Consider the following 14,681-nt stretch of genomic DNA (forward strand, 5'->3'; position numbering starts at 1 on the left):
AAAAATGTATAACGAAGAAATAAAAGAAAATTTAAAATAAAAGGAAAGACTCCTAAATTCTTATAGTTTCTAGTAACCTCTCCTTTTTTTAATTAAAAAGTCGTCACCTCCTCTATTAATTCTAATATTATATTTAATAAAATATACCTTTAATATACTAAATTACTTTCCTACTTTGGAAAAAGAATTAGCGAGAATCTGATTTCAATTTTTTAATTCTTCAATACAATTATATAAATTTTTAAATATTTCGCAAAGTACCGAATTAATTATTATTATACTATTACTATTAACTTTAATTAACGGGTTAGAAGTATTAAAATTAATATTAAAGTAGACAAATTACAAATTATTAATAGAATGAGTATTTTAATAGAAAATTAAATATATTAAAGAGGTAGAGACCTTTAGAATAGTAGGGGGAAGGTAACCGCTATTATTCAACGTTATTAAAAGTATCCCCTATTAATAGGTTTAATATTCCAACTACTCAGCTTATTTCTTATTAACCGGAATTTAATCTATTAAACCTTCGGGGTTTATTTATATAGTTTAACCGGATGCTTAACGACTAATAATTAGAGGTAATATATAATTGTAAAAATAAGTAGGGAATTAATTAATATTATTAAATAAGGGTTGTCAGTTAACGCAGTCAATCCGAAGATTTTTTTATTTAATCAATTAAATTAATGGTATTACAAGGGTCTTTAGCGCTAATTATAAATATTTTACTAATAGGACTAATAAGACCGCTAGAGTACTAATTACAATTAATTATAAAATTCTTATAAAATTAAGAAATAATATATTTTATAATAGTAGGGGCTAGGAAATAAAAACCGGACTTTATACTATTTTAAATTAAGCGTATAACGTTTTAAATAAATTGCGTGAAATAAAGTAAAGGAATTAAAGATTTACCCCAGGGTTTTATATTATATTAGGTAAAACGTATAGTATTTTAATTCTAATTAATAGAATAGGCCGGGAAGTTATTAGCGAGGATATTTCCTAAATATTATTTCATTTACTCCTATTACTATTTCTATACAAAATATAAGAGAGTTTCGGTTTATATGAGATTTCCGAAATATTTAATAGTGGGATTGGTAATTAATTATTAGGTAATATTAGTAGTAATTTTAATAATTGAATTCGCTCGCGAAACTATTAACTTAGTAAGTAAGAAGGGTTATTAAATTGGATTTAACTAAATATATTATTTAGTAGGAATAAATAATAAGGAAGGCAGTATAGGAATTTATATTAGGTTAATATAATTTAGTATATTAACCGTTTTAATTATATTTGAGAAATTAATTAGTAAAGAATAAATGGCAATAATTATTAAAGTAGCGGTATTATTAATATTAGGTGGGATTAGTACTTAACTAGTAGTATTAATAATTATATTATTCTCCTTAATTCGAACAATAAATTATTTCTAATTTTTATTCTAGAACTATAATAAAGCGCCTTCTCTAGTAGGGAACGGCTAAATTTAGCGTATTGGAAGTAGGTAATTAGTAATTAACTAGCGATATTTATATAAAACTTATTGAATTTTATAGTCTACTATATCCAAATTAACAATCTATCCCTTATTATAAATATTGTTATTAGTATTAATAATTTAATTAAGTTTAATTTTGATAAAATCTATTTCTTTATTTAAATATAATTAAGCGGCTTTAATAAACAACTCGGCAATTAACTACTAGAGTTTTTACTTATAGTAAAACTATAGTTCGAATATAGCAAATTTAACGATTTAATATACTTTACGTATTAGATTTTCATTCTAGAGTTCGGAAGCTATTTAAGGGTTTGCTTAATTAGTCTTCGATATTATTTAATTTAACCTTTAAACCTAATTAAATAGTAATAAAATAATAAAGAAAGGGGGCTCTAAGAAATAAATATATAAATATTTAATTTAAAAGGGCAAAAGCTAAATAATAGTTAATAAGTTTAATAAATCGTTATTAGACCTAACGTATCTCCCCCCTTAATAAAAGGAAGAAACGATAGAAATAATAAAGTCGGTTTGAAATTGAGCTATAGGCACTACTTATTACGCGAAGATATACTTTATAAAAAATAATAATAGAGAATAATAGAGTAAATAATTAGTTGCTAAATAGAGTAATAGTACGTAACGATTAATAATAATTTTATTAAAGGAAATTGAAGATAAGAGTTGTCGCGAGCCTTAACCTAGGACTTCGTATACGACTTTATTAAATATAAATAAAGTAGACGTTAGGTTAGTATAATATTAATTAATAATCCGTCAACCTTAATAAAGGTTAATAGGATGAATACTCTTATATAATAAACTATATACTCTAGTAAACAACTACTATAATAAGATAGAGCGTCTAGGTATCCACCAAGAATGCCCTATAATAGCTAAAGTATTACTTCGAACTTTATAACTCTACGATTAAGGTTTACAAGTAGTAATTATTAATAATCGGAATCCTAAATTTATTTCAATAATTTAAAAGAGTATTTTCGAAGCGTTAGCCGTCAATCTACTATTTTTAATAGCGTACTACGCTTAAACTAATAAATAGTCGGAGAGAATTAACTAAATTACTAAAATAGTTATTTATATATAGTATATAATAAACATTATTCTTTGAACGTTAATACTAGCGGTATTGTAATATAATTTAAATAATACTATTTAGTCTATAATTAAATTATTACTAAATGAGTTAGTATATAGTTTTAAGTTACGGGCCGCCTTCGATCTGCTTGTACCGGACAATTAAGAAGCTACTACTATAGAATCCTTAGCTCTCATTTGTTAAGAATATTAATTTAAAGCTATAGAATTTATTAATTGGGTTAGGATAGTTGCTAAAGAGCGTTATAATTCTAAATATTTTTTAGTAACATTCGAGGTAGGTTATAAAATTTACTTACGTTTTAGGAAAGGTTATTATTTATTCGGAAGCCTAAAGAAGAAATAGTTAGCGGAACGAATAGGTCCCTACTATATTTTCGAAAGAGTAGGCCCGTTGGCCTATAAGTTTAACTTGCCTAGAATTTAGCGTACTTATTCTATTATATCCGTAGTATATTTTTGTAAATTAGTATAAAGTTCGGATCTATTTAATTATAAAATTCCGCTACCGCTGTCGGTTAAGGTAAATAAGTAGGAGGAGTAGGAAGTTGAAAATCTTATTATTAGAAATTAAGGTCCGTTAAATATATAATATTTAATTAAATAGACCGGATATTAAGATAAGGATAATATTTAGGAGCTGCGTAGTAAATTTATAAGGAATTTGAAAGAATTAGTAGAATAATTCGATATAGAGTACCTATTAGAATTACTATTCCGTAGTAACTATAAGAGGGTAATTTGGCACGTTGGAGGAGCTTTTAATCGTTTAAAGCATTAGAATTGATAGAGGGGGTAATAACTTATTTATCGAAAAAGGGGGAGGTTATTAAAAACTATAAGGGTTTGAGAATCTTTCTTTTATTTTAAATTTTATTTATTATTCCTTTATTATATATTTCTATGGATAATTATATTTTTTATATTTTTTATTAGGATTTCTAAAATTGTATTTAGAAACGTATTTAAGTAAGGTAAGCCTATTACTAGTAGTATATAGGATAATATATAATACGCTATTTACAATTTTAATTAGAACACTTTCTATTTCAATTAGGTAGGTACGTACGGTTATACGAAGGTAGCGGTATTTATAATTATATATAGTAAATAGCCCCGGCAGGCAGGTATTAGTAAAGGAAGAGTTTTAGTATATATATATAACTTTTAAAAGAGTTAAAAATACTTAGCTACTCTTAGACTTTCCTTCTTACCCTAGTAATTTTATTATACCCTACCCTATTTCTATACTACTTAATTCTACTATAGCTTTCTTTATATAGTAATTTTATTAAACTAATTACTATTTATTACTTTCTTTATCCTACATTCGCTAAATTACGCTTTTAGTATAATAATATAACCAATATTAATATAGAGTCCCCGCCGCCTATTAATAATATAATTATAACTCTTAATAATTAGATTAATAGTTCTAACTATAATAGTAATTTATATAGTTTTACTATAAACTGGCAACTCGCTCTATAGTTTTTAGAGTACAATCCCTAATTTAGCGCGCTAATTAATATAATAAAATATCTTAGCCGTTATATAATTAATAAGTTTACTAATAAGATTGTTAGTTGAGGAGACAATAATATATATATTATATTTCCCAACTTTATAGCCGATCTTATTGAATAAATAAATATAATCTAATTCAAATAGTTCTTTAATTACGTTTGCTATAAATATATTATCAATTCGAGTAATACCTTAAGTTAAAATTATAATATCTATAACCCGCTTAACTATCTTCCCTCTAAATTCTTTTAATTTATTTAAAGTATTCTTATTTATAATATTAAGAAGTCAGATAATAATAGACGTCTAAGACCAATTATAACCGCTAATTATTTCTTTAGATAATATAAAAATAAACTGTACTTTATATTTTATAGTATTATTAAGCGTATGAACGAATTAATTAATATAGATTCGGCAATTTTATACGCTATTAATAGTAATTTTACCTATTTTACGTCCGTACTTTTATTAATTATACTCCCTTAAAACTTAATTTTTAATAATAGTAATAGAATTTAGTAAAAGTAGGACTTTAATATTATTATTGGATTTTATAATATTAAAATCTAAACGGCGTATATTAGAGGAATATTTAATTTAATTCCTACGGTTGCTATTAAATATAATAATATAATTTTTAGAAGAAAATATATAGAGGAGCTAATTACTACTAATTAACGCCTTTACAACTACCTATAGACTTTGCGTTATAATATATATCCTAATAGTTATATTATTAAAAATAGTAATATTAATTTTATTAATATTTAGAAGTTCGGAGAAATCGCCTAGTTAATTAATAAAACTCGTAAAGCTATATAGCTACTAATTAGGGCTATTCCTATTTTAATTTATATTAAAATTCTAATTACTAAAGTAACCCTAAAAAAGGTATATAAAGTTCCAACCCGGATTATATAATTATATTTAATTATTATTAGTAAAAGTAATAATAAAGGAAAAATATATCCGACTTTCGCTAGTACCCTTACTAATTATAATTAAAATTGCGCTAATCTTAATATTAAAATTAATTAAAATTTATGTACTAAAATTAAAAAAAATTATTAAAATGTATATAGAAAATAAAGAAAAGTATAAATATTAATTTACTAACTTTTATTCCTTTTCGTAGAATGAATTTATTCGTAATATTGAAACTATATTCAATTTAGCCTTTAATAGAAGAAGTTAAAGAATTATTAATTTTATTAACCGTATCCCTTCGAAAATGATTTTATTGGTTATTTAATATTCTAATTATAGTACTAGCCTCCCCAAGTAAATTAGCGGTCTACTAGGAAGATTAAACTACTTCTATTATATTTAAATAGCACCGGCTAAATTAATTTTACATAAACTTCTAATAATCGAGAATATAATCAATTATATTATTAAAATTAATAAAGAACCTATTATACATATTAACTTTATTTTTAATAAAGAAATTAAAAATATATTAAAATATACTTTTAATACGTAATTTATAGTATTAAAAACGTCGAATAAATATTAGAGTTAAATTGTATAGAAAATATGAATAAAATTAACAATTCTCTATATTAAATTTAGAAAAATATAGGAACTTCGTATTAAATACTTCCCTCTAACTTCATTTATTAGTAGGAATTGTATATTCGATATTATCCGTAGTATTACTACTCCTTATAGAGTCTACTCCAATAATCTTCCGCTACTATATATACCTAGCTTAACCGGTTTATTTAATAAATTCTACTCTATAACAGCCTATTCGGGTTTTTACTTTAGTTCTTTATTTACTGCCTACTCCTCTCGCCGTAGTTACCTTCCTAATACTTAGGAGTAGGAGGATTTTCTACTAGAATGTAAATATTCTCGTTAAAATATGTATTATATAGATAAGAATAAGGAGATAAATAATAAAGAATTTAATAAGCATTTAGTATATTATAATTATAATTATTAAAGGATTATTACTAGGTTATTAAGTTGGGTATTTTATTTGGAAGGTCGTACGCTTTATATATTTAACAGTTAATTTAAATATAAATTATTGGATAAAGGCTCTAATAAATAATAAGATCTTTTATATATATAGTTAGATTTAATAATATTGCGTAGATAGCGAGCACTTTTCTCCTTTTATCGAGGGGGAGATATTATAAGGCATTTTTAGTAAATACCTAAATACTTTATCTTATTATAATAATTATTCACTAGAGCATATAATTCATTATATAAAAATATTCGTCCTATTAACCTCTATTAAAGTTGACGGATTATTAATTAATATTATACCAACCTAACGTTTATTTTACTTATATTTAATAAAATCGTATACAAGGTCCCAGGTTGAGGCTCGCGATAGCTCTTACCTTTAACCTCCTTTAATAAGACTATCGTTAATTATTATATACTATTACTCTATTTAATAACCAATTACTCACTCTATCGTTCTCTATTATTATCACTTATAAAGTATATTATCGCGTAACAAATACAATATTCAACTATTCTTTTTACCCTCTCATACTTCTCATAAGATTCAACCGCTTGACCGCTCTATCTTTTCAGGTGTTAAATTATATTTTAAAGACTTAACTAGGGATTTCGCTAGCTTTCTAATATCTATATTAGTAAATAAACAACGGTTTCTTAAGTATTACTAAGAAGCCTTAAGAAGGGGGGTAAGCACCAGAAACCTCTGATCAGGGTTTAGAAAGATAGGAATCTAGCCAGTAAATAGATTTATTATTATCGATAACCCCGAGGTAATTATTAATAATAATACTTTACTAGCCTAGCCTTTACCACCTAAAATACCACTATTTAAACCTATTTTATAAGGTAATATTATTTTTCCTACCCTTTAGAAGTCTAGGGATACACTAGGAGGCATTTACAACTTCTCCTCTATCGACTATAATATTAGGACTACTTTTACTAAGGTAGCTAAGGCCCTTAATATTAAAAATACTAAATTCGCTACTAAGGATTACTAGATTTAGTATTTATAGACTCAACTAGAATTATAAAAGCCTAAAGGTAAAAGGAAGGTTAAAGAAGGGGGTAATAATAAGTTTATATGGATAGAAGAGATTATTCAAACTTGTAATGCCTTAAAGGAGGGTCTCAAGCGAAGAAGGGTTACTACGGCAACGACGACGATGACGAGACCGCTTTAAGAGCTTGGGAGAGCCCTCCAGCCAATTCTCTATATTATTAAAGAGTATTAGGGATAGAATTATAACATTTTGAACCGTTGAAAACGCTGCAAAAGTAGCCAATTTACAATGCTATCTAGCTTCTAGTAATGAAATTACATAACCGAGGGTAGGGGGTGACCGGGGTTGGGGTCAGCACGTTTAGGCTATATTATTAAAGTTTTCTCCTAGGAATATAGTAATACATTTACGCCTAAAGCTAAGGCTATTAACCCAAATCTCGTCAAACTATATCCAATTTTTCCACTAAAATAATATTAATATAGCCCAACAAAGCACAAACTATAAGCGCGCTTACTAATTCTTAGGGGTAAAGGGCTAGCGGACTAGCTAAAGAATCCGCCGGGTGCCAAATTATTACATAGCAGCTTAAATCGTACGGGCTCTATACGGCTCGAATAATAGAAGAGCTCTACAGACCTCTAACCACGGTAGAAATCGCTTAGACTTACAAAGAATCTACAAAAATATAGTAACTTCTTAGCAAATCTCTAACGGCACAATAGGCAAGCGACCACATAATCCGTACCCAGGCTGGGCAACTACAGTAATAACATATAAGACTTACCGCTCTATAATATTAAGGATACGAATAATCTAAAGTATAGTAAAATTAATGTAAAAGCAGAGCGTTTTAACTATAATCCACTCCTTATACAATATAGGCACCGACTTACGGGCCGGGTCAATGTAATACCGGGTAAAGGAAATATTAAATATATTACTAAAGGGAGTACAAGGGGGGAAATAATTAATCGGTAGCGGCGTAGGACCTTTGAAGCCGGGGGTAAACAATACTAGGCTAGTACAACCGTAAAAAGGCAAAGCAACCGGGCTGGGCGCGCCGGGCGCTATTAAAATACTAATCCGATACGCTAGGGTAATTAAATTATTATTAATATATAATTTATATAAATAGAAAGATCGATTTACCAAGTACAGCCGGGAGACAAAGACGAAGGCCTAAATAACGAAGGTAATAAATTAGTAATTCATTCTCTTTAAGAGACTCAGCTATCAAATTAACAATATCGCGGGGTAGGGTAGCCATTTCTATTACTACCAAAGTACAATAGTCGTACTATTCTTGGAAAAAAAGGCAATATATTAAAGCAATTTAAACAAATCTCCCGCATTACTTATCTATAAAGCATTACAACGAGAGGACTAGCATAATTATCATTATTATTAATATTATCGTTATTAAATAGATAAGTTAAAGCACCAAAATTATACTTATCAAAATCCATCTCCTCGTTAAAATAAGGGTCGTACTTACTAAAGGAGACGGGGTTAGCCGAATTAAATCTAATAATATAATTAGCTCAATTAACGAACTAAAGAAGCTTACAAACTATCGTACAAATAGGTAAATCTATCGAAGCAATTTAATTAATTAGATAGAATAATAAAATAAAATAAAATTGGAGTAAAAAGTAAATAATATATAGGAATAAATATACAACTATAAATATAAGAATCTTATAAATAAAAGAGAAATCTAACCTCTTTAACCGTAAAATCGAGCAACTAATTCTAGCTAATTCTAACTAATCTAATCAATTTGCCCATTTAATCGTTTAAATAAAACTATTCAAAAATTACGCTCTATTAGAAGCGTTTAAATAACAGTAGTTTTAACACAATTAACAAGCTTCTAGGCACGGGTAAGCGCTATAATCCCCTATAATCTGGCCCAAAAGAGAGTCCTACACTCCCGTAGGCGTGGTAAGGTGCGCATGTGGCGCTTTTGACTCCTATCATTGTCCCATATCGATTATAACTAAACAGACGCACGGATCAGCTTAGCATTATTGAACCAATCAGAAGGCGTACATCCATACGCACTAACCATCTACACCCCTATCTATAGGTGGGTCCCAAGAACCAAACTAACAAACAAACCAGTATTGTATTGTAGGATCGAGCGACCGGCAACGGTTATCTAGGTAGGTAGGCAGGTGCTGTTTTATGGACCTGGACCGGATCTGGACCTGGATTGGACCTGGGCTATATGTAACCCGGGATATATGCCGATCACTGTTAAGAAGAAGTACATATACAAACCGCTTAACAGGAGTGCCTGGGAATAGTGGAACACCCCGTTTACCCAGTATCGACAGTCGTCTGCTAGAGGTGATTGTATGTGAGGACGAGATGAATGAATCGCCCCTGGGCAAGAAATACGGCGTTGAGAAAAGAGACCCAAGAAAAATTTAGCGACCGGTGACCAGATGAAAGTACCTCTAAATAAGGGGGTTGAGGTGGTACGAGTCCTCCGTGCTGTGCAGGCACTTATTTAACGGAAGAATGATTGGCAGGTTGGTAGGTATGAAGTCCGGCATTGCGACATACTTGTGGGCGAGCTACATGTAGGTGTTGTGTAAAACTACCTTTGAGGAAGTCAATGATTATCAAGTTTCCTCGATAATATCCAGCTTCCAGGTAGGTAGATGACCCTCCACGCGAGATACAACATCAAGAGCCCAACTGACTGACTGACTTCGAGTACAGCCCATAAATGTTATGGTACGCTTCAAGTTGTCGCGCTCGTACTGCCCACTGAAGACAAGACAAGACCATGACCCAAGTGAAAAGAACGCAACGCCAAGCAAGTTCATGATATCGTGATTTCGTGTAGTTATGCTAGTACATACCCCATTATCTCCCATATCCCAAGTCGTATCTATCCGTCATCACATCATATTCCCTTCATGTTCGTGTTCCACGTATGTATCCAATCATTAAATCCATCAATCATGACTCCATCCACTCATTACCGACCCCTCTCTCCTCTCTCTCTCTTCTTTCCATCACACTAATCCTCCCCACCCCCCTCCCCCTTACCACCCTCCCCTTTCTCCGCCTTATCCCCACCACCCATCCCAAAGAAACTCTTCCTCTTACTCGTACCCGGACTCCGACTCTCCCCCCTCCTTCTATCCTCCGCCGCAATACTCATCCCTCTCGCTGCCCCCCTCCTCGTGGTCGACCCCGGTCTCATCGGCATCCCAGGCGCTCCATTATTCGAGTTCAAGCTCCCATCGCGATTCAACCCGCTCCCGCCCTGGGATTTGGACCGACGGACTTCTTCCAATGCGGGCCGCGCTTGTTCTTTGGAAATTACCAGGCCCTGGGTGATGCTCATGATGTCGCCGTCTTCGACGGAGCACATGGATGGCCAGACTACGAGGAGGATATCATCTGGGTCGATCTCTTCTTCTTGCGGGGTATCTGAATTCTGAGGATCTTCGTGATGGTTGTGCAGATGCGAGTGGGAATGGGAGTGCGCGAGGTTATGCCCCTTGCTATCTGAGTCTGGCCCGGGGGTAGATAACGGGGCGCCGGCTCCGATTGTGGATGCGCCGTCGTCGCCGTCGCCGCCGTCTGTGAGCGTCACTGAAAAGGGCCGCTGTTGGTGAGAGTTGGAGGAAACAAATTCAGGCAGGTCCAGAACTTGCCAGTCAAAGTCATCGTAGGGCGGTCCGAAGTAAGGCTCGATTTTCATGCTGGCTAGTTGGATCCGCATCCATTGCTCGCAGGCGAGCTTGCACGCTTGTTCGAGGCCGGAGACGAAGGACTCGAACGCTAGGGCGGACAAGAGGTGTTGTACGAGCCAGGAGACTTCCCTTACTACCGTCTTTACTCGCCTTGCGCCCTGCTCGATTTGGCGCTCGGGCATGGTGGCTAGTAGGGTTGATCGTAGATGTAGTTCTCGCGCGGGGTTTTCGTCTTCCAAGACGCGGAGGAACTTGACTAGGTTCTCGTCGTCATCGTCGAGGAGGTAAACGGGTCGGAAAAGGTGGCGGTGTAAAGCGCGGGAGAGGACGGCGAGCACGGCGGAGATGCGCATGCCCTTGGCGGCTGGGGAGTTGGATTGCGGCAAGGGGATTTGGAGTTGAGTGGCGTGTTTGAGGTAGGGCGAGTTGCGGAGGTTGGCCCAGCAGGAGGGATCAGAGAGGATGGGCTCGGGAAGGGAGGGGCGGAAGGTGGATTCGACGAGGGTGACGATGGAGGTCCAGATTTTGTCGAGGATTTCGACGCTAAGCACGGGTTAGCAGCTGAAATCCAGGACTTCCTTGAGGGAGTGAGGCAAAGTGAACACGGTGGGAAGAATGGCCAGAAGTCAGAAAAGATGGAAAAACTCACTAGACGTCCTCGCTGTCGGTATGAAGCTTAATCTGATACGACGCCAGAATATCCAGCTTCTCCTCGGCTGTTTGGAGGCTGTCTTCTGTCTCGTCAAGTCGGTTCTGAAGGTCTGCAGACCGGGCAACGGCCGTGTCCGCACGGATGGTCTCGGCTTTGAGTTTGCTGTACAGGGCCTCGATCTCTGCAGTCTTCTCGGCCAATGTGTGCTTGAGAGAGACGACCTCCTCCTCAGCGGCCTTGAGCGATGCCTTCAGACTCTCAATCTCAGTTGTCTTTTCAGCCTCGGTGATCTTGAGGGACTCGAACTCGGCTTTGGTGGCCGTTAGGGCGTCATCGATTGCTTTGAACTGAGCCTCCAGTGTGGCGACAATCTCTTTGAGGGAAATGATCTCGGCCTCGTTCTTCGTCTTGTCGCTCTCCAAAGTGGTCTTGGATTCCTGCAGCGATGCGAGGTCGGCTTCGGCTTGCGCTTTCCATGCCTCGAGAAGGGTCTTGGCGTTGGACAGTGCGGCAATCTCCTCGGCGGCGGCTTCGGCAGCTTGGGCAGCAGCTTTCTCAAGCTCCTCCTTTGACTTTTCGAGAGCGGCCTTGGCTGCTTCGAGGTCTGAAATCTGCATCCCGCGTAGAGATTTCATGTCACTCAACTCGGTGCCCATGTCGTCCCTGAGTTTGGCAAGTTCATATGCTTGGTCCTCCCTAAGCTTGGTCAGCTGCTGCTCTTGATCCTCCTTCAATGCGGCCAACTCCTTCTCCTTGTCTTCTTTTAGCGCCGCTAGCTCTCGTTCCTTGTCCTTCTTCAACTCATCCAACTCTTTCTCCTTGTCCTCCTTTAACCTCATCAGCTCACGCTCGGCATTTTCGGCAGCCATGGCGGCCCTCTTGGCACTGTCCTCCAAATCCCCTTGCAATTTGGCGCGCATGGCATGGAGGTGCAGGACCTCTTGCACTTTGGACTGGATCACGTCTTCGAGCCCTTCCTTTTCCTTGTCGAGGCGCTTCTTCCAGTCGTCCAGTTCGGAGCGGTAGCGATGGTACTCGTCGAGAACCTCACGGTGGGAAATGGACAGCCGCTCGTTCTTTTCCTTGAGCACAATGAACTGACCAAAGACGTCGGCGACCAGCTTGTAGTTGCTGTCGGCTGTCAGGTCGCGCATGGCCCGGACAAGACCATCGACGGCTTGGGTGGGGTCCATGTTCGCCGAGGAAGGGGAGAAAGGGGAAGCCATGGTTGTTGGTGATAGCGGGCTTCCAGCAAGGTTGGTGGTGGTGTTGGTGCTGCTGGTGTTGATGGTGGTGGTACCGGCGGCGGAAGCGGTGATGGTTGGCGGAGCCGTGGTTTCGGTAGTTGTCGACATGGACCGGAGGAAACCACGGAGCGCTTCCTTCTGGGGAGTGTCCAGCTTGGGCAAGTGTTTGTGTATTGTATAATCTACAAAGTGGTGATGTAAAGTTGTTGAGGTGTAAGAGTCTAGAAATGTTGAAAAGTTTTGAACATGACCGACGTGGCCCAAATGTGTCGGTGATGGCCTCCCGAGTGGATTGAGTGGATAAGCGGCTGTAGGGCAGTGGGCCGAGTGGCTCTTAGGGACAGGGCCCGGGGTGGTTGGTCGATGCGGAAGCTGAGCATAAATGGACGGCGATTGGCATATTTTCAATTTCTCATGCATCAGGCAGAGGCAAGCGGCAGCAGGAACGGATCGGCGACGCAGGGACAAGTCGCGGTTGTTTCGTTGATGGGCTGATGACGACGGTCTGGAGTCTGGAGATGAAGCCTCACATGGATTGACGTGTCAAATTCATAGGTAGGTAACGTTTGGTCAATCAACAATATGGGACTTCCCTCCAATCTCTACGTGGGTTGAGAGCTGGATGGAGGCTTTCCATTGCCTCGATCTAGGAACTGGGGACGAGGCGCATTTTGAAGGAGCTGACTGCCGACCTTAGGTTCCTCCAGCGGATGGAAGGGGAAGAAGCGAAGGAAGACAGAGTGGAAGCCTGGGTTTGGAGGAGTGCAGTGTTTGACGTGGCAGTCTCAATGACCAGAGACACTGAAAGCTCTGAAAATTAAAGGCGTTGTTTCCTGTACAAATCATTGGCCCAGGGGAACAAGACGCTGTAAACACCCGAACCCCACATGCCCAACGGGGCGGACGCCTGCACGTGCAGATTGTAGCCAAAGAAAACCTATCTATTGGTCAGAAGGAAAACAAAAGTGGATCTGCTTCGAAACCGACCCAAGTCCTGCCCCGGTCCCCGCAACCCGAACCTTCGCAGTTCCCTTTCTGGAGGAGACCATCATCCACATTGCGGCCCGTTCCAGTTCCATCTTCACTTGTTTCCGTCTCCATCTTCTCCATTTTCCACCCAATCCTCGACATGGACTCCCGGCTTGCCATAATGGGACCACTATCCGGTCGTCTACCAGCAACATCGTCATCAACTTTGAGCCTTTGGCTGATTCCCTTCATTCAAGCTGGCATCGCCGCGGCACAGCCCATTAAAATGTACGTTTCCATGGGCGAGGCCTCGACTCAGCGAATCATCTTCCCTCGCCTATGCACAAAGCCTTACCTGTGCGAACTGACCTCATTCTAGACCATACAGGCATTCAATACAACGATACTTCTACCAATGATACCGCGATACCATCTCACTGGAAAGTTGGGTGGTCGTTTCCCCTCCTATCTATCGCTCAACCCTCAAATATGTGCGCCACATTTTCAGAGCAATCATTTTCCCCGAGCTGAGGCAATTTGTGCCCTCTCCCCCCGACGCACCAAGCATCTTGTCGATTGCTCTCGGGAAAGCAGCACAACTCACCAGCATTCATCATGATGTGTCTTTTTCACCGAAGTAGCCGTAAAGAAACCCGTCCACAGGCCGCACGGAAGCATCACTTGGGAACTCGCAAATCTTTCAAAACTCCTGAACCCATTACTGCTTCCGTTCCTCGCCCAAGGGCAAGGCACACCTTTGTTGAGGCCGCACAACCAAACACTCCACCTTGCCAAAATGTCACAACCAAGCCCGAGACCTCATGGGACCGCGCATACGAGGCCCTTCAATCATCCAACGATCCCGACAAGTCTGGCTTGATTGCCAATTACGAGAGACAAGTTCTTCAAGCATTAACGGTCAAGAGCTCAGGTGACGAT

At 36.8% G+C, this 14,681-nt stretch overlaps 1 protein-coding gene across 1 annotated transcript; it reads right to left on the reverse strand.

The window, feature by feature from the left end:
• Positions 1–407: 407 nt before the first annotated feature.
• On the reverse strand, positions 408–12,881 carry NEUTE1DRAFT_144867 (uncharacterized protein; the record flags this gene model as incomplete). Its single annotated transcript, XM_009850700.1, has 3 exons — positions 408–433; positions 10,222–11,417; positions 11,524–12,881. 3 exons carry the CDS (start codon positions 12,879–12,881, stop codon positions 408–410), a joined length of 2,580 nt encoding a protein of 859 aa, XP_009849002.1.
• Positions 12,882–14,681: the final 1,800 nt, after the last annotated feature.

Source organism: Neurospora tetrasperma, assembly GCF_000213175.1.
Source record: "Neurospora tetrasperma FGSC 2508 unplaced genomic scaffold NEUTE1scaffold_2, whole genome shotgun sequence".
NCBI lineage: Eukaryota > Fungi > Ascomycota > Sordariomycetes > Sordariales > Sordariaceae > Neurospora > Neurospora tetrasperma.